We start from the raw sequence: 26,558 nt of genomic DNA, 5'->3' as shown, positions 1-26,558 counted from the left end.
GAGACAGGGTCTCATGTAGCCCAGCCTGGCATTAAATTTCCTATATAGCCAAGGATGACCCTGAATTCCATAGTGCTAGGATGGCAGGCATGTACTCCACACGTAATTTTATGCTGAGAATCAAACCCAGGGCTTTATGCAAGCGAGGCCAGCATTCTAGCAACCAAGCTCTGTCTCCCAGATGCAGTTCTAGTACCTTAATTATCAGATGCTTTAAAAATTTTTAAGGTATTTTTGGATTCAGTGTCAAATAATCCAAAGTGGAGACTGACGCTTTGCGAGTGTGACTTGTTCAGTGTTGTGTGCTTGTGTCAGCTCCAGCGAGGTTGACTCCAAGGACAGTGTTTTCACACTACTGGATAAGATGACATGGATCTCAGTGCTCTTTAATCCCATGACCTTGGACAGCCATCTCTGATGACCGCTGAACTGGGGCAGTTAATCTTTCTCAACATTGCACTCCGGGCGAGCACCCGATCGATAGGTCTGGATGTGTGAGGGAAAACCTAGGGCAGTCACCAAACAGTGCGTGCTAGGAAGCAGGTCCTGGATCGCGCTGGGGAACCCAGAAGGAGTTCCTGGTGGGATCCCAGAGACGAAGGTGTCCTTCTTTCCCCACGAGGGCTGTGCATCCTTTTGCTTGGTCATGTAGCAGGATGAGGTTGTAAGGGTGAACTGAATTGTTAGCCTTGCCTGGCCTCCAGCCTACACGATGCCGTTGTTCTCTGTAGGATCTGGTACTGACGTTACACAACTAAGCTAAGCTGTCACCTCAGAGGTCTTCCGGCCTGTGAGAAGGAGAGGCAGATGGGTACAGCAGCGTTGGAAGGATTTGTTTTTAAATAACAACGTTGTAAGGCCTGCTCTGTCTTTGCTGGTACGTGCATAGGAGTTTGACTCTTCAAAGCTTTGGCTGTATTAAGTTGTTTTGGCTGCTGCTTCCTTTAAATCACATGAATTACCGAGATTAGTCTAAGAATGGTAAGCTATGAAAGAGCTGCCATGCTCTGATAGACAGAATTTCCCACAATTCCCAGCTGAGTAGCCCCATCCAGGGAATCCAAGTCATTCTTGAACATGTGACTTTGAGTGCTTGCCTCATACTCCCAAAAATGATGATTTTGGAACATTTTGGGTTACATATTTTCAGTTAGGGATGCTTAATTGGCAAAATTGACGGAAATATTCTGGGAAAACTCTAAAGTCAAACACCCCTCTAGAGGGGCCTGGTCATTTGTGACATGGGATTATAAAAGTCAGATGTGTAGAACTGATTTAGAAATGGGTATTTTAGTGCACAGTACAATAGGCATATACTTCAGTATATGCGTATATGTATATGTGCACTGGTGTATATTTATTTGTTTTGTGGCTGTGGTGCTGGGAGTATAAGAAAGCATATTTGTATCTGAAATTTAGTATACAAGCATCAGTTTCGTCAAAAATTTTATTAGTAGGAAATATTTAAATATTCATTTAATATCAAACGTGCATGTTTTTGGCCAGGAGGAGGATGGTCTTTCTGTGTAGATCTGGCTGTGTAGACCAGGCTGGTCATAAACATATACCTACAGCTATGTACCTGCCTCTGCCTTGTGAACACTGGGATTATATATTTTATATATTTTGATGAGAACAGCCACACATTTTTCCGTGTTGTATGGTGCCCAGTCACCTTTCCAGGAATAGCTGTTTTCCTAACCCTGTGCTGTTTGTGGAGATATAGGGACAGAGAGTGACTTAGGACACCTCTTAGAATACCCATTCTGCATTTCAAACCGGCAGCCATCTTTGGTTCGGTTGGTGACAGACCCAGTACCATACCTGGAGAGACCCCAGCCAAAATGTGTTGTGGAACTCTGCCCTCAGCAGCTCCATCCCCCACGATGCTTTTCTGACTTCCCAGGCTCAGTGAGTCTCATAGAGCTCAGTGAAGGAACGTTCTGGAAAGAAGTTACATGCCCTGCATTTTGCTGGACAAAGTGGACCAAAGGGGAAGGATGGAGAGACAGTAGTTTAGGATAAGTGGTCCTGTGTCTGGGAAGGAAGGAGTTGAGTAGACAAGCTGCTTCAAAGCAAGACTCTGTCCAGCAAGCATGACTTAAAACCACCCAGCAGTCTCTGCTCTTCATTGACTCGGGCAGAGTTCTAATTCTGACCGTAACTAGTCCCATCTTCCTGTTATTCCATGTAAGTACATTTTACTATCCGAGAAAGGAAATCCTGGGATAACTAACTGGAGGATGTGCTATAATAAAAGAAAATTCTGGGTCGTGATATTTTGAAGCTCTGGTGTATGGGGGATGTTTATATATCCTGCAAGTCTGAGTCAGAACTGAAATTTGCAAAGTTCCCTTTTAGACTGGATTTTGTGGAGTATTTTGAAATTTAAAGTAGTCTTTGGAGGTTCACAAAGCCCTTGCTTGGTCTTTGCCTGGTTGTTCAGGTTACCCTGCAGTGAAGTGGGTGTGTATTTTTCTTATATCCTCATCTTCCCTGGTGAGCTGTCTCACCAACAGCAGTGGGCTCTGTGGGATGATGGGCTGTGTGGCAAGGTGGCTGTGTGGGGAGGTGGGCTGTGTGGGGAGGTGGGCTGTGTGGGAGGTGGGCTGTGTGGGAGGTGGGCTGTGTGGGGAGGTGGGCTGTGTGGGGAGGTGGGCTGTGTGAGAGGTGGGCTGTGTGGGAGGTGGGCTGTGTGAGAGGTGGGCTGTGTGGGAGGTGGGCTGTGTGGGAGGTGGGCTGTGTGGGGAGGTGGGCTGTGTGGGGAGGTGGGCTGTGTGAGAGGTGGGCTGTGTGGGAGGTGGGCTGTGTGGGAGGTGGGCTGTGTAGGAGGTGGGCTGTGTGGGAGGTGGGCTGTGTGGGAGGTGGGCTGTGTGAGGAGGTGGGCTGTGCTGGGAATTGGGCTGTGTTGGGAGGTGGGCTGTGCGGGGAGGTGGGCTGTGCGGGGAGGTGGGCTGTGTGGGAGGTGGGCTATATGGAGAGGTGGGCTATATGGGGAGGTGGGCTATATGGAGAGGTGGGCTATATGGGGAGGTGGGCTGTGTGGGAGGTGGGCTGTGTGGGAGGTGGGCTATATGGGGAGGTGGGCTATATGGAGAGGTGGGCTATATGGGGAGGTGGGCTATGTGGGAGGTAGGTGGGCTGTGTGAGAGGTGGATAGTGTTGGGAGGTGGGCTGTGTGGGAGGTGGGCTGTCAGCCAGTGGCTTGGTACTGGGAGTTGTGGGGCTGGTTTTTGTAATAGGGCTGTCTTTCCCTGGATGTCCGTTCTTCACTTCTCACCTTTTCACCAGAACATTTCACGGTATGATTTTTCCTAAAGCTGCTCCCTTATGAACAATTCCTACTGCCTAGAGATCCGCGAGCCACCGGAACGTCATACATGTTTCATGGTGATGAGATGTAAACAAACCCATACGATCATTCTAGAGTTGTTCCAGAAGACCGTTTCGTGACAGGAGAGGACAGCCCTGGTAGTTTTACTGCCCTGAAGGTCCCCCTGCCCTGCTGGGAAACGTAGAAGTAGATGATGGTGTTATTGCTGATCCAGGCCCTGTGTGGGCCTAGGGGGCTAGGCGTGCTTGTGACCTAAATTTTAACAAAAACTTGAAGATGAGAAGTGCTGGCTAGCTCAGTGGTCACAAGTAAGTACCTTTGTCCCTGGTACCATAAACAAAGTTAAGTTCAAATGGATTTTAAAACAGGATAAGGGTATGAAGAAAGAAAACCCTGTTTTGTTTCGTGGCAGAACTAAGGATTGAACCCAGGGCCTGACAGTTGTTAGGGAAGTACTCTCCTATTGTGCTGTGGTCACAGCACGGTTTTTATACAGTGGCTAATACGCTTGTATTTTATGCTATTACGACAAAAGAGTAGAAACTTAAAGACACTGTAGCGTAAAAATTTGCACTAAACTCAGGTTAATTTACTGAGGAAAGGGGAAAAGGCTAAGTAAACTACCAGCATGGACCTGCTCACTCAGAGCTGCAGCTAACATGCATGCTGCTTCGTGGCCCTGCTTACTGCGAGCCACAGTGCACCCGGATGCTGGGCCATCACTTCTGCCTCCATCTGGTACACTCTTGAGCAGCGTCTGGTCTGGAAGCTCAGTGCATGGCCACTGTCCCAAACAGTGTCCAGGTTTCACTCTTTTCCTACTGTATTTTCAGTATCCCTTTTCTTGTCGCTAGATATGCTAGGCTAGATATGTTACAGGCAACGCTTGGCTGGAGAGGTGGGTCAGTAAGTAAGACAGGTGCTTGTTGGGAAAACACAAACAGAAGGCCCTGAGATTTGAATTTCTAGGACCTATAGCAGGCAGGCAAGCTAGCTGTGCTGGCGTGCAGCCGCAGCCATAACCCCTGGGTTCCTGTGTTGAGATGGAGCTCCCCAGAAGCTCACCAGCCAGTTAGACTTGCAGATGCAAATTAGGAACAGGAGACTTTTGTTTCAAACAAGGTGGAAGGTAAGGACAGACACCTGCCCTGCCCCTGTACAAAACCCTCTCAGATTACCCAAAACAAACAAACAAACACCACAAAATAACAGAAAACAGATATTTACCAGTGTGTCTGAATTGCCCACAGCAGTCAGTCCAGGGATGAGCTGTCCAGGTTTGTTTCTGTGTGGTTATATAAAGTCAGTTGTGCTACCTGGGTTTGTGTGGGTGCACTGTGACCAAAGCACAAAGCTGTATAGAGACCAGTTTCTCAGAGTGTTGCCTTTGCTGAGCAGTGTATTCTCTTCCTCTTCCTACAAATTACCATTGAAAACTTTTCTTATTTTATTTCATGATTATTTTCATTAAAAAAAAAAAAGATTTTTATTATTTTATGCATGTGAGTTTTTTTGCCTGCATGAACATCAGTGTACCACTTGCGTGCCTGGTGCCCTAGGGTGTTGTACCAACATGCGGTTGCTGGGAATGGAATTCAGGGCTTTCCAACAATAAGTGCTCTTAATTACTGAGCCCCCCACACCCCCTTTTTAAATTTAAAGCTGGATGTGGTAAGGCAGGGCTGTATATGCAGCTACTTAGGACATTGAGACAAGAGGATCACAAGTTCAAGGGCTGCCTTGGCTGAATGTGAGTTCGAGCTTAGCCTGGGCAACTGAATGGAGACCCTGTTTCAAAATGAAAAGTCAAAAGAGGGCTGAGGATCTGGCTTGGTACCCTGTTTCCGTGGCTGAGAATCTGGCTCTGTGGTGTGCGGAGGCCCTAGGTGCCCTGGTGCTGTAAGGAAGAGAACAGGAAGCATTAGTGTAGGTCAGAGAGCATCACTTCACCTACTCTCTCAGTGTGAAAACTTATCTATTCCTGTTTTATTCCCTCCTCGTCTTTGTTCCTCCCCGCCCCCCCCCCCCCCTCCCTCCGGGCCCCCCAACTCTCATTTATTTTTTCCTCTCTTCTAACCTCTTTGCTTTCCCGACACGATATCCTTATATGTTCAGGCTGACTGTGACCTTGTGACCCTCTGCTTGTACATCTAAGGTGATGGGACCATAGGTGTGCAGTCACCCTCCCTCGTGTCCTTTCCGCATTCCACGAGAAAGTCAAAAGTGTTCTCACTCTTTTGCACAGTTGACCCACCGGTCCCGGAACGGCTGTGCCGTGGTAGCAGATGTCTTTCTACAGCCCTCTGAGTTACCATAGTGTTTCATTGCATGGATGAAGTGTTCCTGCCCTCCCCCTCCCCCAGCTTCCAGTTGTTTAGACTCCGTGTTTTCCTTTATACACACAAGGTATTTGGAGTCACGCCATGCGTTTTGCCAGCCTGGTTCTCTATTAATTTTACTGGCAGGATTATGCCTAGTTGCTCAATGCTAAGGGTTTTTGGGCCAAGTGTCCTTGCATTTGGTTGCTGGTATGTGCTGGTTGTGAAGGGAGTGTGGACAGTGAGAAATGTCCTTTTTTGCTCTAGGGAGATTGTGAAGAAACCTTTTGGCTTTCCAGAAACTTGCATACATGATAGACACAGATGCATAATTGTATTCTAATTAATTCATAGAGTTCATTCATAATTCTCTTTAAGAGATGCATACATCTGAGTGCTGTGGCATTCCAGTGGAGTATCTTTTCTAAAGAAAACAAGCATGTCTTTGAGTGTGCACTTGTGTGTGTGTGGGGGGGAGGTAGGGTCTGTCAGACTGTTATCTGTTTTCCTACTTTTGTCTTCCATTTTTCTGTCAAGATTAGGAACCAGTACCTGCTTAGGTCTTTTTTTTTTTTTTTTTTTAAAGACAGAGTCTCTTGGAGTCTAGACTGTCCTTAAACATAGTGTGTAGGCAAGGATGTCCTTGCAATGATCTTGCCTCCACCTTCTGGGTGCTGGGACTGTATCCATGCCCCACCTCGCCTGGTGTAAATGGTGTAAGGGTGGACCCAGGCTTTGTTCCTGCGGGGCAAGCATTGCACCAACTGAGCTCCATCTTAGTTTTCAAATGTTGTCACTGTTGTTATCATAAGCATCAAAAATAAAAGACACACGTTGAAGAGGTGGCCTAGTGGGTAAGAACACTTACTTTGCAAGCATATGAACCTAAGTTCAAGGTCCCAGCACCCATGCTGAAAGCCAGGCATGGGTACATGTGCTTGTAACCCCAGCATCGGGGACTGGAGCTGGCTAGCCAGTGTAGTCAAAAAGGCGAGGCTCACGTCGGTGAGATGCCCTGTATGTGGGTGGTAAGGTCGGGAGCAATGGCGGAAGGCACAAACTGCTTGCTTTTACTCTGTATGCGTGTATTATATATGTGTGCATGTGCATGTACTTCCACACTAATGGGCATGGACCACAGACAACACACAGACACACAGATATACAGGCACACAGACACACAAACACACACAGACACAGACAGACAGACATAGACAGACAGACACACACACAGACACACACAGACACACACTGACACACAGACGCAGACAGACACACACAGACAGGCAGACACAGACACACAGAAAGAGACGCAGGCAGGCAGGCAGGCAGACAGACAGACAGACAGACACACAAACACACACACACACACACACACACCCTGAGTGACTTGCTCACATCATCATTTTAGTCGAGGCTGTTTCTGAGTGTGTGGTTATGAACAGTTACATCCTTCATTTTCTGTTACACTGTATGGGAACGTGGGACAAATACTTCACAAGGCTTTGAAAGAGAGCTGGTGATGTGGAGTGAACCTGCTGAGACCGGCGTGGGTAGTGGCTTCTTGAGTGTTGGGAGACTAGGACTACTCCACTTCAGGTGCGTCTCTGACCCCACCCTTGTATGTCTCTCAGCCAGAGCTTTTGAACACGTCGGTGCCAGTTAGGGACCGGCATAGTTGCTGCCCCTAAAATATGCGGCTGCTTCTATTCTTAGGTTTGCCCTAGCTGGTGCTCACGTGATTGACAGAGTGCACTCCACCCAAAAAGTCGGCTTTATTTTGGCAAAAAGAGGAGGCTTTTATGGGGCAGGTTATCTAAAAAAGTAAGCCTGGGGAACAGGCTCTCCCCTCCCCCCTCCCCTTTTTTTAGATGTTTGGGCGGGTCCTAGTGAGCATGCCTAATCTAGGCATTACTCAGCAAGATGACCCAAGGGCTGGTTTTGTGACTGTTTCCAAGCTATTACTTAACCACAGATGTTCTGCCGTTGTTGGGTCCCACAGTCAGAGTTGAAGGGTGGCAATTAGTTCTGTGAGATCCTTCGGGTCTTTCTGTGCTATGATAGTTTCCGAGTATTTCATTACTAAAATTCCAACAGTCACCTGGTAGAAAGTACTTGAGTTCTGTGGGTTTTTCAGAGTTAATTTTTTATCATTATATAAATTATAGATACGCATTATAGGTTATTTTAAAAGTTAAGTAAAAAAGGAAACCCTACCTTATTTATTGCCGCATTAGCCAATAGGCTAGCACATCAAAGTTTTGATTCTACTTCCGTTCAGTGTTGTACATAATCTGTATAACCGACCGTGTGCAGCTCCCTGAGCATTGCACTCTGAGCACCTCCTGTTGCACAGTGGAGGTCGGATTTCTGGGCTGGAGAGATGGGTCTATTGGTAAAGTACTGGGCGTGCAACTTAAGAGCCAGAGTTTGAACTCCAGAACCCACATAAGCAAAGCAGGAAGTGGTGGGTGTGCCTGAAATCCCAGTCCTGGGAGGCAGAGGTGGGTGGAGCTTTGGGGGGCCAGCGAGGCCCCCCAGTCAAGGCCAATCAGTCCTGACTCAGGTGGATTGCACCTAGAGGGACACCTTAGGTTGTCCCCTGGTCTTCACATGGATGTGTACACCCACGCCCACACCCACACGCATTTATGTGCACATATGTATAGACACACACACAGAGCCATGATTTCTGATTGACATGAGTAGAGCCGTGGCCGGAAGCAGTTTTCTATATAATATGGCAGCTATGTGTGTGCTAATTGTGATCTGGTTGCTCACCTGGGACTGTTGTTTATTGAGGCTGGCAAGCAATCCAGTGCTTTAATTTGAGAAGTGAGAAAAGGAAGCCAGATGGACTGTCCTTTGCCCAGTGGCCTCAGAATGTTACTGTTAGGGAGTGGCCATTACTTCTCCTTTGGAGATTGAGAAATGGAGGTATCGAGAGTGTAATCAAAATGTTTCTTACAGAAGGAGACTGTTTGCTTGCCTGTGTAAGGAGGGCATGGCTGTAGAGGAAAGAGTCGTGACAGCGGCTGGCAATTTCATAGAAACTAATCGGATTTACTAGTTGGTTGTTTTCTCACCAACTGGTACATCCATTGGATGGTTATGTTTGCGTGGCCACCGTTATCATTAGTTCTGTTGATATTACTGAAAACATGTGCTTTCCTCCCTGAAGTAACATGATGTTTGTCACGTGATGTTTGTTATTTTTGCTGTGCAGTCAAATAGTGGTGGCCAGGGCTTGAGAGGCCACACTTCTCAGTCGTCCCCATCCTGTTTTTTAAACTTCATATTACTCGTTGAAACATTTCTGAAAAGGAATAGCTTCTTGAGAGTGTTCTATTTATTGTATTTGAGAAACTAATTTCATGGCTTAGGACTTTAATTTCTAAATTAAATTTTATTTTAATTTTTGTGCGTGTTCATGTGCACATGCATGTGGAAGCCTGAGGTGACCTTGGGTGATGTTCCTCAGAGGCTGTCCACCTTGTTTGAGACAAGGTTTCTCACTGCTTACAACTCACTAACTAGAGTAGCCTCCGGGATGGAGCCTAGGTCCTCATACTTGCAAGGCAAGCATTTTACTGACTGAGTTATCTTACTAGGTCTGATGTGTGTGCGTGCGTGTGCGTGCGTGTATGTGTGTGCAATTCAGCAAAATGATGCCTTGAGAGATTTCTCTAGAAAAATGAAACGGAACCTTTTGACAGTTTTGCTTTCACCTTGGGAGGGATTTCAGAGAACTGCAGCGAACAACACCAGCTTTGTTGGCCCAGCAGTGTAGGCAGCCAGGGCCTGTGAACATGGCATTTGGAGTGGCTCACCATCTTGGCGACCTTGAGAAGTTCTGTGGAACTGCAGAGGTGCCCTGGGCCGAGGCCTGCTTCCTGTGTGAGCACCTATTGTGGAGCCAGCCCTCCTCTGAATGGGGATGTCTGTGACAAGTGGTTCCCACAGCTCACAATGCTGCAGCCTCTGGCAACGTAAATATGCATTCCACTTGGGGTCAGGCGAACAGTGGCTGGCCAGAAGCCCCTTGCAAAGAAAGATATTTTGGAGTTCCACTTATTTATAGTGGCCAGTGGAAAATTAATATGCCTGTTAAATCTATTTTTAAAAATGAAAGGGAAGTCTCTCGTCCCCAGTGCGTTCGCTGAATGCAAGTCTGTTTGCCGTGGTGTATTTTGATTTCGTTAGTTCACTGCTTTAGGAAGTGAATTTCAATGTCTTCCTGATCGCTCTGTCTGTGTTTGAAGATTGAGGTTCTGGTCTGAAGTGTTCTCTTTATGCCTCAGGGGAAATTTTTTTTTTCTTCTTGAAAGATATAAATAGAAGAGTGACCCTAGACAATGTTGAATGAAATCACTGTGGGATTTCACATGGGCTCAAGTGAACAGCTGGTGAGGGCACAGTGATCGAGCAGGTGAGGCTCCGACCTGGGCATGAGCACACAATATTGGTTGTCTTGACATCCCGATGGTGATCTTCACTTTTAATGGCAGGCAGGGTGATGGAGGGGGCAGGGGATAGGGATGTGGAGTTTGTGGATGGACCAGTTGAGCTTGAGCACTCCACAAGCACTCTCCAGTCTGACCAGTTGTGGCTCTCTGTACTGGTCCCAATGTGCTGCAAAAAGAAGCCTCTGTGGTGAGGGATGGGAGCCTCGTTAACCAGGCTGGCGGGTGTAAACGCTGTGGGACTGAAGTGGGGCCCCACTGAACAGTGGCTTCTGTGGTGGCAGAGGGAGAGATACCTCAGTGGTTAAGGGTATACACTGCTCCTGAGGAGGACCCGAGTTCAGTTCCCAGCGCCCATGTGGAGTGGCTCACCTCCTTCAACTCCAGAAGACCCAAAGTCACAGGCACTAGTGCTCATGTGCGCACACACACACACACACACAATTACAAATAATAAATATTATTTTAAAGTGAAGATTAAGGCAGTGGCATGTTCTGAAGACATTTACCTTTTCAACACCTGTCAGATTTCAAAGATAGTAAAGAGGCCACAGCTGGGACGCCAAATTTAGACAATGGGGCTTACAGACGAAAGGCCTGAGACAGAGTGGAGGTCTGCAGGCATGCGTGGATTTTTGCCAGAAGTGTCTAGCATGGATTTGCTCCTACCTAATCCCATATAGTGTTTCACCATAAAGCCTTTTACCTCTTGCCTTTATTTTAGACTCCTGCAGCAGGGCCTGGCACACAGTGGTGCGCGTTTGGCAGTGCCTCATTGTCTTCGGTCAGGTTCACTGGTGTTATGTTAGAGTGTGCTTTTTGGCTGAGTTCTTTTTGGAATATGGTTAGTATTTTGTTTTGTTTATTACAGAGAGAAGCATCCAAAGGATTTAATTTTTAATTTTTTAAATTTTATGTTCTAGATAAAAGGTCTTAAAAAATAACAGAATCTTGAAAACTGCTGTAGCAGAGCTCTGACAACCATCCCCGGCAGGCAGTTACTGGCCAAGCTGCTCCCTCCTTGAAGTCAGTTCGCTTCTGTGTTTAATGACAGCACACCTGCTGCTCAGCACAGGGGCCACTGTAGTCCCTTATAATTGATTTCTGCCTTTTTTTTCTGCTCTTAAGTTTTTAAAAGTTTTATTACATTTTATTTTGTGTGTGTGTGTGTGTGTGTGAGTGTGCGTATGTGTATGTGAATGTGTGAGTAGGTGGGTGTGTTGTGTGTGTTTGTGTAAGTGTGCTGTGAGTGTGGTGTGTGGTGTGAGTGTGTGTGTGTGTTACAGAGGTTAGATTTGGTCCTCCCTCTCTCCTTCCTCCGTGTTGGTCATAGGGATTGACTTCAGGTAAAGACAGGTACCTTAGCCCTGAGTTCCTTCTCCCCATCCTCTGCTCTACATTCCAGCCACCGGGGCTGAGTGATCGATCCTGTGATGGAGTTGCTTAACTTTCCTTCAGGTGTCTTAAAGTGTGACATGAACCTATAAAATCTGTCTTAGTAAGGTTCACCAAGCCTGAAAGTCGTTTGCTGTGCTAGAAGATAGGGTACGTCTGGGTGGAGATGCTTGGGCTCTCTTAGGGCCTCCTTGGGGTTTACCTTTGACACCCCTTTTTGTGTTCTGGGCTCATTTCATCTTATCGTCCATACTCAGCAGCCTACACATTCTGCCGCCTGCACATCAGTTTTGTCCGTGTTCCCAGAGCGCCCTGTGAGCCCTGGCTCCGTGCTGCCTTTACTTCATCTGCTCCTCCTGGCAGGGATGCAGTTGTCAGTCACTGGGGCTCACCGTTCACGTTGGTGTGGTGAGGCCCCGTGGAACTAGAGGGAGAGGTGCTCAGACAGCAGGCCAAGGGGGTCCTGCAGTGGTGCTCACAGGAGACCTCCCGTCCCTGTGAAAGGAAGCTGTGTCTGGTCGGTAGTACCCAGGAAGACAGAGATGATTTACACATGGGCTTCATTCATAAAAAAGTTAAAAAGTCGAGCGGTAATGGCGCACACCTTTAATTCCAGCTCTTGGGAGGCGGAGGTGGGTGAATCGTTGTGAGTTCGAGGCCAGCCTGGTCTACAGAGGGAGTTCCAGGACAACCAAGGCTACACAGAGAAATCCTGTCTCAAAAATCCAAACCTGTGGAGAAGTACTCAGACCTGAAATACAGTGGGGGCTGCCTTCAGGGTGCCGGGAATGCTGGGTCTACAGGCTGGCTAGGCCATGTGTTGGGGCCTAGGAGGTAATGCAGAGGTTCTTAACACCCCCTCCCCCTGAAAGTGGCTCTCAGATTGCTTTCATTTGGCTTTCCTTATACTGACCCCTGGAAAAGAGTGTAAGGACATATGCATGAAATTTCACATTTCACTGAAAATTCATGTTTTCAGTTACTGTCACCCTTAGAAAAAGTATGCAGCCATGCTGGCTCAGAGCATGCATGCATGGAGGGCTCACAGTTGGCTCAGAGCATGCATGCCTGGAGGGCTCAGAATTGGCTCAGAGCATGCACATGTGGAGGGCTCACAGTTGGCTCACAGTTCTGGACTGTTCTCTTGTGATGCTAGGCTAGCTGTCATCCTCAGGATGTCCAGGAGGCATGTGAGACTTCACTGTGGCCCGAGGAGCCCTGAAATCTAGGTGTTCCAATACCCAGCAACCTTGCTTAAACACTGTTCAAGAACAATGAATAAAACAAACAAACCTTTGTAAACTTTTTCTGTAGATAAGCCCCTTCCTTGCCCCTTTCAGTTAATATTTGCAGAATTGAGTTGCTACTTATTGTGTGTTTATAGTGATGTCATTTTTTCCTTTTGTTCTGTAAAGGTTTGGTGTGTGCAGGGTGCTATGAGTGCCACCTCTGAATATTAATGGAGACTTCTATTTGGCCTATTTTTCTTCCTGAAAGTAATGCTTTTCTAGTAACTCTATGGATTCTCGTATGACTACACTGTGAATGATTTAAGCGAAGTTGCGTAGAAGTATTTAAAGTGAAGTTATAAGAAAGCACCTGTGGACACTGTCTTGACCCCTCAGTGCCCAAGGCTTGTGCCCAGGACATTGAGCATGTTAGGCTGTGTCCGAAGCCCACACCTGAGGAGCTGTGGAAGGCAGGCCTGCACAGCCAGCTAGCTGGTTTCCCTCTGTTTCTCTCAGCAGCATAGAGGGCCATCCTCTGGGGCTTGACATTCATTCTGATATGCTATAGCGTTATTGTTAGTGGAAAGAACTGCACCTCACAGGATTTCTGTCAAAACTCCTGTGCTTCTAATTGGATGCAAAAAGCCAGAATGTTTCTAAGGTTCAGATTTTCTCCAGACAGCTGTGATTTGACTTCACTGAGCACATATCAGACAAGGAGGCAAATTCCAGACCATTCGTGCCTCCACCAACCAGCTGGGCACATACCTCTAGGTACTGCTCATGTCTCAAGAGGCTTTTCTGCATGAACAATTATCACCTCCCTTCGTTCATTCAAGTGGCAAGCCATGGCAAGTGTCTTTCTTGCACCGCGTAGAGCCCAGCTGTAAAATTAGATTTCATTGGCATAAAAACACAGCATCCGCTAGCACAATGTGCTCAGTGCAGTTTGGTTTTTTCATTACTCTACTGGAGTTCTTCTCCGTCTTAATAAGGAGGCTGAAGCCACTCCCAAATGAGTAAGAGAGACTGTATGTTTAATCTGTATTAAGCAAACATGGCAAGTAACTGGTGTTTAAAAAACAGTATCTTAAGAACAGAAAGGAACGTGAAGACTCATCTCAAATTCTCTCTCTGTCTCTTTCTCTGTCTCTCTCTCTCTCTCTTTCTATATATATATATATATATATACGTATGTATGTATGTATGTATGTATATATGTATGTATGTGCTCACCTTTAGAGTCAGTTACTGATAAACCCCAGATTAGAACTCATATTTTCTAGTAATCAGGGTTAGGGCAGCCTCTCCATCAGGTCTCCCTTCCCCTCCTTCCCTCCCTCCCTCCGCCCTTCCCTCCAGCTATGTAATTTGGTTCCTGAAACAGCAAAGGGTACAATTACCTGTACCAAGTACCTTTCCTCATGGTCACACTAAGTGTACAGGAGAGATTTAGTGCAAGGAAATTCCCCCCCAGGCTTTTATATTCAATGTCTGTGTCTGCTCATGGTGGTCACAGTGCTGATAGAGTGTAGTGTTCCTGGAAAGGGAGTGAAAAACCCCATTTTTAGCTGGGCATGGTGGTGCACACCTGTAATCACAGCACTCGGGAGGCAGAAGCAGGTGGATCATTGTAAGTTCGAGGGCAACCTGGCCTACAAAGTGAGTCCAGGACAGCTAAGGCTACACAGAGAAACCTTGTCTCAAAAAGCAGGCCCCCAAAAAAGAACAGCCCCATTTTTACAGTTGCAGAGAAGTAGACAAAACAGCTGTGTGCGCATGGATGAGCAATTTTCTTAGGATTTGGGAGGTAATGGGAATTTCGGTTTGTTTCCATGTTGTTTTGATCCCTCTTCCTCTCCATCAGTTCTGTTGCTGTTTCCATAGTTGTTACACTAAAAAACGCTGGTTAGGGGATTGGGGAGGTGGCTTGGTGATTAAGAACACCTGTGCTTGCAGAAGACCAGATTTTTATTCCCAGCAACCATATGCTGGCTCATAACCATTCAAAACCCAGTTCTGCCCTCTTACGACCTCCTTCAGGGACCAGGCACACGTGGCACACAAACATACATGCAGGCAAAACACTCATAACATAAAAAAAAAAAAGCCACACCCCTAAAATCCTGGTTAGCTTTGCTGCACCTGCAGGGTTTCCAGGTTTGGAATTAGCAGTCCAGGGGCTGCTTTTCAAAACCAGTATCAGGGAGAGGAGGGAAGAGGGAAGTGGAGTAGCGGACAGTGCCTAATAGCATCTCTTGCAGGACCACTTGCTCACACACTCCCGGTGGGCTGTCTTGCTGGTTTGCTGGCCACCTTCTTTCTGAAGCTTGCTAATAAAGAGGAGGAAGGAAGTGTGCTCTTAGGAAGCTGTCAGTCTTTGTGACTGACAGCAGTAGTGGCCACCTGGGTGGGGGAGACTCGCTGGTGCAGCCTTTTCGTTACTCTCTGCCATGTGATTCTGTCAGGTTTTAATTTTTTTTCTTTTTTACTACAACTACAACATAAACACATAAATCAGCTGCACAAATGTCTGTCATAACTCAAGTTTTATTAGGTTTCACTTTTTCTGTTGGAAATGATTTAGAGGCCAGTCTTGCAATCCCTTGTAAAAACCTCAGCCATCTCATGGTTAAATTAGTTTAAAAGAAAGTACACAATATAGTAATTCCTTAATAACATCTCCACCAGCAACAGCACAGCCCTCCCCCATCCCAACAGCACAGAACTCCCTCATCCCCCATGGCACAGCCCTCCCCCACCCCTCATGGCACAGCCCTCCCCCACCCCCATGGCACAGCCCTCCCCCACCCCCATGACACAGTCCTCCCCCACCTCCCGGCATAGCCTTCCCCCACCCCCCCATGGCACAGCCCTCCCCCACCCCCGTGACACAGTCCTCCCCCACCTCCATGGCACAGCCCTCCCCCACCCACCATGGCACAGCCCTCCCCCACCTCCATGGCACAGCCCTTCCCCACCCCCCCATGGCACAGCCCTCCCCCACCCCCATGACACAGTCCTCCCCCACCTCCCGGCATAGCCTTCCCCCACCCCCCATGGCACAGCCCTCCCCCACCCCCCATGGCACAGCCCTCCCCCACCCCCATGGCACAGTCCTCCCCCACCCACCATGGCACAGCCCTCCCCCACCCCCCATGGCACAGCCCTCCCCCACCCCCATGGCACAGCCCTCTCCCCAGCTTCTGATGACGTCACAGTAACCAAGTGTCATTTGACTCTATATATGCTTCTTCCGATTTCCCAGAACCATTAGAAAAGCCACTTTTAGTGTTGAATAGCCAGAATGTATTTTTCTGGTATAGCATTAATAGTTTTCAGAAATTTGACCTGCGTTAGTCTCACTATTAGAAACTTGTTTGTTTTAAATTCTGCACCACTGTGCTGGCTGTTACCGAGTGGCTGGGACTGCAGGCGCATACCCCCTCCCTTGACTTCATTTGGTGGGGTTAACAGAGAAGGTGGCTTTCCTGAAATCCGAATCATGCTGCGAGTTTTCCAGCCAGTCCATGGCAATATCTGTTTTAGGCTACAGAACAAGCGTGTAGAATTCAAGCATTCCCATGCTGTTTAGCTTGTCTCAGTGCTAGCTAATCTGTTTTGATTGGAAAAGATACTAGCTCTATGGGCTATGTGGACTCTAGGCTAGCATTATTGACTTTTGAAGGACCAACTTTGAGATTATTTGCGAGTTCCTTTTAGGTCCCCATGCTTGGTGGATTTAGAAAATGCGTTTGTGGGGTGGGGAGACCGGCGGCATGCCTGGGGTAACTTGGCTAGATAGACTAGCTAGAATTTTCAAGCTACAAGTTCAGTGAGAAACCCTGACTCAATAAATAGCCTCCATACAACCTACACACGTGTACATGCACTTGTACGTGTGTGCCCGCACAGATGCATTCACACATGCATTTACAATGCAAAAAAATGCATTTAAATTGGGCTATGAAAGCAAACGTTCAAACTAACGTGTGATTCTTAGCTGCCCCGTACTCCCTGGCATAGACGTCCGGTCCGTGTACTGTGGCCACTGTGGGTGTTGGTGAGGCGAGTGTTAGGGCCTGAGCCTTTGCTGGGCTGTGATAGCTCATTCGTGTCTTTTAATGTTTCCTGCTTCTGGAGTTCTGATGGGCTTGCTTCGTTCCTTTTGGTGCCGTCCTGTTGCTCTTTCTCTTGTCAGCTGAAACTAATTTGTGTACTGTACAGCTAAGTCACATCTTGAATTAATGCAAGGAAATTTGGGTCATTGGCTCGCCGAGGGAGGATCAGGACATTTTGTTACTAAGTTGAAGGCCAGGTTCACAGACGTAAGAACTCTGCAGTGATTAGGGCCTTGGCTTCTGAGAAGGACATTCTTTCTAGTATATAGCTGCTCTGGCCTCTGGAGATGGATCAGCAGTTTTCACCTACAAGTCAGATGTTTCAGAGAATAGGCCAGGGCCAAACTATCTTTCCAGACTTGGAGGAAGACAAGCAAAGAAAGAAGAAAAAGTACCAAACCAAATATGTACAGAGATGGAGGCACTGATGCACGTACCAAACCAAATGCTTACAGAGATGGAGGGACTGATGCAAGGACCAAACCAAATGTGTACAGCGATGGAGGGACTGATGCAAGTACCAAACCAAATATGTACAGAGATGGAGGGACTGATGCAAGTACCAAACCAAATGCTTACAGAGATGGAGAGACTGGCTCCCCTTTTTTGAGATTATTTTAAAATAAGTTTTTTTTAAGGAATTAATTATAACAGTTGCGATCTGCTCCTTTCATTTCTAGAATACCTCCTCCCCCCTCCCCCACTCTCGTCTTGTAGCTCAGGAGCTAACGGCCAGCAGTGAACTAGGGATTTGCGCTCAGTGGAGAATGGCTGTGGGCCACAAGGGCTTTTGTGGCATCTGCCCCTCTCATTCAGAACAGAACTAGTTGGGGACAAAGTGCCTGTGACTTTAGTGTTTTCATGTGTGGTTACGGGGAGGTTGTGGGAGCCTGTGGTTGTTACCAGATTCTTAGAGCTGGAAGTCTAGGTAAAGAGTACAGTGGAGGAAGGAACCTTGGGGAGCTGTGAGTATCTGCGGGGTGACTTCAGCAGACCAGAAGAGCGAACTGCACACCCAATCCATTGTGTTTATTTATCTGGTTGGTTTTGCAGCCTGTGAAAGTGAATCGTCTCATGGACTGTGGGTTCTCCTGTGGGCACATCCTGTGGAGGTGGTGCCTCTGACTGCAACCCGTGAGACCTGAGGTAGATTTGCCCAGCTCAGATCCACATCTCTTGGGCAGAAGGCCAAGTAACGGAGTGCTTCCTCAGTGTGGCTGCTGCTCAGACTCTTCACTGAGGTGTACATCATCCTAGCTGCTTTACTCAGAGAGTGCACATTGGCCCTTAGCTGTTCTTGAAGCTGATAAGGGAACAGTGGCTGAGGAAGATGGGTTTTAAGGTCTGTAGGGGAGTTTCTGAGGCCTCATCCAGTGACCATTCCTCCTTTATATATGTAAGGTAAGGGACAGTTGGGTTTGCAGTGTGTGGTGTGGTGTGGTATGTGTGTGTGTGTGTGTGTGTGTGTGTGTGTGTGTGTGTGTGTGTGTGTATGTGTAAAGGAGAGTGGGCCTGGGATGTAGGGCACAGAGAGACTGGGTATATAACTCAAAGGAGCTAAGTTGAATGTTTATAATTCACAGTTTGGGCCAGCTTGTGCTAGCTACATAGCCAGAATTCATCTATATAAGACGGACAGGCAGACAGACAGACAGACAGAGTAACAAACTAACAAAACACCTCAAAGCAGAGATGAGTGTCTTTGGGTACCAAAGACCAGAATGCTACAGGAACTCCCAGGCAGGCTTCTGGCTGAGCTTGCTGCTGTAAACAATGGCTCCAGATCCATTTTATTCAACAGTGTATGCTCTGCTCTCTGTGTAATAAAGAGAATCCGTAATTCCCACCTCAAATCCAGGTGACTCCTGCTGGGTAGCATCCTTCCACCAAAGAGATGCCACTGAGTGCCCCACGTTTTCTTTTCATACATATGCTTTCCCTCCTTTCCAGCCCCTACTCACCTCTCTCTCTCTGGTTTATGGTGCGAGGCTATTTCTGTTTTTGGGGCAACTTGATAGGTAGTCGCTGGAGATGACTGGCTGCCATTTCTGCATTTCCCTTGCATTCTGATCAAATGCGAAGTGTCCTGTGTGTGCTCACAGAACACAGAAATGGCTGTTTAAATGTTGGGTGCATGGATGCCTCATCTGCATCAATCTGTTACCTTATATTCTGTTGATAGTCTGATATTTTTTCTAAAATCGTATGTATTATGTATGAGCGCTCGCTGTCTCTCTCTCTCTCTCTCTCTCTCTCTCTCTCTCTCTCTCTCTCTCTCTCTCTCTCTCTCTCTCTCTCTCTCCTCCCTCCCCCATGACATGTGGAAGTTGAAGGACATCTTGCAGGAGTTGGTTTGTGGTCTGTACCTTACCCATTCTTGGAGAACTTGGAATCTAACTCTACTTTGGGTGTAAGAGTGCGACTTAATGGTGTTGATAGCATCCTTTTTCTTTTCTTTCTTTTTCTTTTCTATCTTTGTGTGTGTGTGTATTTCACAGAGTTTCTCTGTGTAATAGCCCTGGCTGTCTTGGAACTCTCTTTGTAGACCAGGCTGGCCTATTTAAACCACCACAGTGATTATCAAGTTAATGGCTAAGTCGGAGACTGGTGTATGAATTCATCTCTGTTTGCTTGTTGTGTTAAATGCTTCCAAGTGTTATTTTGATTTTAATGAGTGGCAAGTGTAGTTCTTCCGCGATGTATCTTTGGCCTTGGTCATTGCTTTAAATATGACCACCCTAGTTTCTGTTCATTGTTTTCGCCATCTCAAAACGTGATGTCAGGATCCTGGAGAGACGGCTCAGTTGTTAAAGGCACTTGTTGCTCTTGCGGAGGACCTGGGTGCAGTTTCTAGCACCCATATTGCCTGTAGCTCCAGCTTTATTGGATCTGAGACTCTTGGCCTGTGTGGGTACTGCACCCATGTGACCTGCTCATAAACCATTATTTTAGGAAATGCAATCTTACCCTCAGATTCCTGGGGTGGGGTGGTTATCTTTACTCAAATGCTTGGAGCCTGGTTTTGGTCCGTGAGTTCTTAGTCACGTTCTCTGTGAGGAGAGACTGGTGGGCTTCAGCCGAGGTGGATCACTTCGATTGCCCACTCTATGTAGCTTCTGTTATGGGTTGCTTGTCTTTTTGTAAACACGGTGTTTCTCTTGCAGGAGGCCAGTTGAGGGCAGTTCTCCATGAATGTACGTCACCATGATGATGACCGACCAGATTCCCCTGGAGCTGCCACCCCTGCTCAATGGGGAGGTGGCCATGATGCCCCACTTGGTGAATGGAGACGCAGCTCAGCAGGTCGGTGGCCCTCGTCCCAATGGGAAACAGCTGAATATTTGATTTATTTGAGGATATGGAGGCCTTTGCTTTCTGAACTTTGTTGTTTTAGAGGTTCTTTTTTGTTGTTGCTGTGCAATTACTATATTATTTTTAAAATACCTGAAAGCGTTTTTTTGGGGGGGGGGATCAAGAAACTCTTACCCTATTCAGCTAGTATGCTTTAAAAAAAAATCAAGAAATAAGCTTAAGAGTGGTTCATTGTGAGACCATTCATTCCTTCATTCATTCATTCATTCATTATTCTCTGTGTTCTGCAAATCTATGTGGCTTTGATAAGAAGCTTCACAAGTCAAGGTAAACTTAATCTCCATGGAACTCAGAAGATTTCCTTATGAGAGCACTTACAGATGCCACTCCTGTGTCACTCACAGGTACCATCACCACACACAGCAGCCACTCCTGTGTCACTCACAGGTATCATCACCACACACAGCAGCCACTCCTGTGTCACTCACAGGTACCATCACAACACACAGCAGCCACTCCTGTGTCACTCACAGGTACCATCACAACACACAGCAGCCACTCCTGTGTCACTCACACTGTACCATCACCACACACAGCAGCCACTCCTGTGTCACTCACAGGTACCATCACAACACACAGCAGCCACTCCTGTGTCACTCACAGGTATCGTCACCACACACAGCAGCCACTCCTGTGTCACTCACAGGTACCATCACAACACACAGCAGCCACTCCTGTGTCACTCACACTGTACCATCACCACACACAGCAGCCACTCCTGTGTCACTCACACTGTACCATCACCACACACAGCAGCCACTCCTGTGTCACTCACAGGTACCATCACCACACACAGCAGCCACTCCTGTGTCACTCACAGGTACCATCACCACACACAGCAGCCACTCCTGTGTCACTCACAGGTACCATCACCACACACAGCAGCCACTCCTGTGTCACTCACAGGTATCATCACCACACACAGCAGCCACTCCTGTGTCACTCACAGGTACCATCACAACACACAGCAGCCACTCCTGTGTCACTCACACTGTACCATCACCACACACAGCAGCCACTCCTGTGTCACTCACACCGTACCATCACAACACACAGCAGCCACTCCTGTGTCACTCACAGGTACCATCACAACACACAGCAGCCACTCCTGTGTCACTCACACTGTACCATCACCACACACAGCAGCCACTCCTGTGTCACTCACAGGTATCGTCACCACACACAGCAGCCACTCCTGTGTCACTCACACTGTACCATCACCACACACAGCAGCCACTCCTGTGTCACTCACAGGTATCGTCACCACACACAGCAGCCACTCCTGTGTCACTCACACTGTACCATCACCACACACAGCAGCCACTCCTGTGTCACTCACAGGTATCGTCACCACACACAGCAGCCACTCCTGTGTCACTCACAGGTACCATCACCACACACAGTAGCCACTCCTGTGTCACTCACAGGTATCGTCACAACACACAGCAGCCACTCCTGTGTCACTCACAGGTATCATCACAACACACAGCAACCACTCCTGTGTCACTCACACCGTACCATCACCACACACAGCAGCCACTCCTGTGTCACTCACAGGTATCATCACCACACACAGCAGCCACTCCTGTGTCACTCACAGGTATCATCACCACACACAGCAACCACTCCTGTGTCACTCACAGGTATCGTCACCACACACAGCAGCCACTCCTGTGTCACTCACAGGTATCATCACAACACACAGCAACCACTCTTGTGTCACTCACAGGTACCATCACCACACACAGCAGCCACTCCTGTGTCACTCACACTGTACCATCACCACACACAGCAGCCACTCCTGTGTCACTCACAGGTACCATCACCACACACAGCAGCCACTCCTGTGTCACTCACAGGTACCATCACAACACACAGCAGCCACTCCTGTGTCACTCACAGGTACCATCACAACACACAGCAGCCACTCCTGTGTCACTCACAGGTACCATCACCACACACAGCAGCCACTCCTGTGTCACTCACAGGTACCATCACCACACACAGCAGCCACTCCGGTGTCACAGGTACCATCACCACACACAGCAGCCACTCCTGTGTCACTCACAGGTACCATCACAACACACAGCAGCCACTCCTGTGTCACTCACAGGTATCGTCACAACACACAGCAGCCACTCCTGTGTCACTCACAGGTACCATCACAACACACAGCAGCCACTCCGGTGTCACAGGTACCATCACAACACACAGCAGCCACTCCGGTGTCACTCACACCGTACCATCAGGACACACAGCAGCTACTCCTTGTCACTCACAGGTATCATCAGGACACACAGTAGCCACTTTTGGAGAGTCGACTGTAGCACGTAAGGGAAGACTAAACTGTAGGGGTTACTTTGTTTATATCACTGGAACGGAATTATCCCTAATAACATTATGTTTTCCAAAAAGTGACTACAAAATGGTGTTTGTTGTATCTCATAAGTATAGGTTTTCTTTTGTTTTTGTTTTTTGTTTTTTTTGTTTTGTTTTATTGGTTTTTCGAGACAGGGTTTCTCTGTGTAGCCTTGGCTGTCCTGGATTTACTTTACTTTGTAGACCAGGCTGGCCTCGAACTCACAGCGATCCACCTGCCTCTGTCTCCCGAGTGCTGGGATTAAAGGCATGCACCACCACCACCCAGCTAACTATAGGTTTCTTAAGCAGCATAAGCGTACTTGTTTTTTAAATAGTAGAGTTGGGAGTAATTACTTTAATTACCTGAAAAGTAGTTATCCAGAATATATTAATTGAAGTAAGTTGGACAGTCATCTTACAGGAGTAGATGCCTCCTCTCCATAGCACGATCTGTCAATGGCACTCTGTCAGGGGCGTAACAGAGGTAGTCTGTGTGTACTGCTGGTGCGTCTGACATTGCTGCGCAATCACTTAGTATTTTCTTCTGTATTAGATTGTGAGTCTCTTAAGGACAAAATATATCTAACTGGGCCTGGAGAGATGGCTCAGCCAGTAAGAGCATTTGCTGCTCTTGTACTTTTTATCTGCCATTTGCTTCCTAACAGCCATTGAGGGGAAGCTACCTGTTACTCCAGTTATGGGGACTCTGCCACCCTCATCTGGCCTTCATGGGTACTGCATATGAGTGTGTGTACACACACACACACACAGAGTTAACCCTTCCCACCTCTGTTGCGGTGTCTCTTTCTATCTGGCTTGGACTCCATTATGCCATGTCGCATCTTCTGTTTTATACAGTTAAACAGCCACGCCCCAGCCAGCCATACAAAGCTGGCTCTCTGCTGCCCTCTTCTCCATCCACCTCCTCCCCTGCTTCTAGCTGACATCTGTTGGGTGACACTCCCCACCCCCCTTCCTGGTCTTCAGCTATGCAGTCGCCACAGCTGTCTTCTTACCGTCCACTTCTGGTATTTCATTCTGTCCTGCGGGCTTTCTGTTGGCAGTGCCTGCTGGGTTCATAACTTGCCAGGTCGGTTTCACTTCTGTGACGACCTGGGCCCCATGCCTATGCCTTGTCAGTGCCTGGTGGTTGTTTTCACTCGTCTGTCTGCCTCTGCTCCCCAATCCCCCAGCCCCCCACCTGTTCTCCATACAGAAACCAGAGCTATCTTCCCAAATATAAACTGTTTGATGCTCATCTCTCTCTCGTAGCCCCTCCCCCCCCCCCCCCCCCAACCCCCATAGCACCTGGTTCAAAGCCTGCCTCATAGCCCTTTCTCTCCCTGCCTCAGCTGTTTGTGGAAAGCTCTGGTAAGGTTGTGAGAGGTTTCAGGATGCAAGATGCTGTCTTTTTTTCTTTCTTTCTTTTTTTTTAACTAATTAAAAAAATTGTAAAATCCAAGGTATTGAAATGTGACTCCCATTGGCTCACATAGCCAGGCTTCCCGAAGCCACCTTTCCTTGTCGCTGCGTCCCAGTTTTGTGTTTTGGTGATTTTGTCCTTGTTTCTGTGATTCAGTTTGCCCAGAGCAGCCCTTTGTAGCTTATTAGCAGCATAAAGAGCCCTCAGTTCCAGAATTTTCCAGTCATCCCTTCGAAAGTGAACTCCTTTGCAGAGAAACCATGACTGAAAAGACTGGGTGTTCCCGGAAGGCCACATGGCATTTCCCTACCCTGTGCCTTTGACTAGTCTCTAAGTAGATGTTGCCTCAGTAAATGGTCCGTTGGGAAGCGTTCTATAAAGCTAAAAGTGGAAAATTTACTAATTTGTCTATTTTATCTGTAGATACTAAGCTTTTTCCAAATGGAGGCTGTGCTTAAAATATATCACAGGGGTTGGGATGGGAGGTAGGAGGAGCTTGAGTTCAATCCCCAGAACCCATGTAAAATACAAGAATGGGGGTGTGTGTGCTTGTGATCCCAGCACTGGAGTGGTGGGACAGGAGGATCTAGGGGGTTTCCCGGCGAGTTCCAAGCCAGGGAAAGACTGTCTCAAAGTAAAGTTGCCTGTGTCTGAGTAATAGCAGCAGAGGTTGACCTGACCTCCACATGCATGTGTAGACATGTGCACGCCTCCCACATGTGTGTATGTATGACATGCATATGTACATGTGCTCACACACATGCACGTGCATAAACATCTGCATATGCATGCACACAATATGATGCAGAGTATTTCCATTTTTTAAACCTAACTTAGATTTTTCTAGAAGCATTGACATTTTACAGTTAACTATTTGGTGTGAGCATGGTTCAATGTACACCCTGTTGGAGATAGTTTGAGATATTTTATTCATGAGGTTCAGACAAAGACATAGCGTGCCTGGATGTTGCGTCTCCATCTCTCACTGAGGCTCAGCTCAGGCAGTGGCCTCCATGGCCAGTTTTCTTCCCTCTTGTGTCCTGAACATCCCCGGCCTATGCCCCTTCTCCCTTGTGCCTGTGTTCCTTCCTTTCAGTCCTCACTTCTGTGTTGGGCTGGGCGAGAAGAGCAGAGTCCTGGATCCTGGATGTTTGACGTAAGCTAAGGTGCAAATGAAAACATAGATTGAAGGAGCCAGGGAAGCCAATGGTGGCACAGAAATACCAGATAATTAGGATCGGGGAGCGCAGCAATGTCACTTAAGTAGACAGGAAACAAAAGTTTCTCTTAAGAAAGGGCTCAAGGGGCTGGAGAGATGGCTCAGTGGTTAAGAGCACTGGCTGCTCTTCCAGAGGTCCTGAGTTCAGTTCCTACCACCGACATGGTAGCTTACAGCTCACAACTGTCTGTAACTCAAGTTCCAGGGGATCTCACAACCTCCTACATACAAACATATGTACACATATATGTATGTGTGTGTATATATGTACACATGCACACATACACACACACACACACACACACACACACACACACACACACACACACACACACGTGTGTGTGGTTTAAGAGTCCTGAGTACTTGCTCTGGGCTCCTATCAGCACTTGTGGCTTACTCTTAAGGGCCAGCGTGTCCTGGTGCTCTGGTGGGCGAGCTGTGTTACAGGAGCCTCAGCAGAGACGGGGAGCTGTGCAGCAGTTTTCTGAGGTGCTTGCTGTGTCCTCCTCCTCTTAAGATGCCTAATTGTTTACTGTACTTGAGCATGAGTCAATATCTACTCAATTTCTGATGTTATTCTATTACAAGAGCCACCAGGAACCATCCTGTGCAGGACAGATGTTCACACAGGGGACAGAGTGAGGCGACTTGCTAAGGTGTCCTCAGAACTTGTAATGAACACCTGTAGAGAAGGTGATGGCTGCAGATCCGTGGATTCATTGTGGGTCAGTCCCTAGGGGGCAGGGATCCGGACTGCGTAGCCTTTACATTGTGTGCCGAGGGGCACAGCGCATCGGCTGTGTTTGTCTGTCACGTATCTTATCTCTGCCTTCTTTTCAGTTTCCTTTTAAAATTTTTAGAATATTCCTTCATTTTAATCAGCCCCCCCCCCAATTTCATTTTTTTCAAAAGCTTTTTCAAAAAGCTAATCTTCTGGGATGTAAAAAGCACTGCATGAGTCTAGCCGTCCAGGGTAACCCGCCTTCTGACGTGCTCTGGCTCTAAGCTACTAAAGAGACCTCATTTCTTCTTCTTTCCTCCTTGCTTTTTTCTCGATGTTGTTTCCTTGTTTGTTTTTTCAAAACAGGGTTTCTCCCTGTAGCCCTGGCTGGCCTGGAACTCGCTCTGTCGAGCAGTCTGGCCTGGAACTCACAGCAATCTGCCTGCCTCTGCCTCCCGAGTGCTGGGACTAAAGGCGCGCACCACCACACCCGGCAAGACCTCATACTGTTTCTCTTGACTTGGTTCATTCCCGAGGGCTGGCCTGTAGCTCTCCATTTTATCGAGAATGAACTTCTCTTCTGATTTTCCTGTTTGATTTTT

The 26,558-nt window shown here is 47.5% G+C and overlaps 1 protein-coding gene and 1 long non-coding RNA gene across 3 annotated transcripts in view; both read left to right on the top strand.

Annotated features, from left to right (window-relative positions):
• Fndc3b (fibronectin type III domain containing 3B) overlaps window positions 1-26,558 on the top strand; it is a 292,863-nt gene that overhangs the window by 45,456 nt on the left and 220,849 nt on the right. For both annotated transcript variants that reach the window (XM_051156993.1, XM_051156994.1), the window contains exon 2: window positions 20,025-20,163. In XM_051156993.1, coding sequence (XP_051012950.1) covers window positions 20,053-20,163 — 111 coding nt within the window. In that variant the 5' untranslated portion in view covers window positions 20,025-20,052. The remainder of the gene's footprint in view (window positions 1-20,024; window positions 20,164-26,558) is intronic.
• Window positions 20,979-22,244, top strand: LOC127199127 (uncharacterized). Its single transcript, XR_007831910.1, has 3 exons — window positions 20,979-21,138; window positions 22,049-22,091; window positions 22,178-22,244. It is a non-coding gene; the product is annotated as an uncharacterized LOC127199127 (long non-coding RNA).

Source organism: Acomys russatus, chromosome 15, assembly GCF_903995435.1.
Source record: "Acomys russatus chromosome 15, mAcoRus1.1, whole genome shotgun sequence".
In the NCBI taxonomy this organism is placed as follows: domain Eukaryota; kingdom Metazoa; phylum Chordata; class Mammalia; order Rodentia; family Muridae; genus Acomys; species Acomys russatus.
Note: the sequence above shows the minus strand (reverse complement) of the source record. Positions and strands in the feature narration are given on the sequence as shown.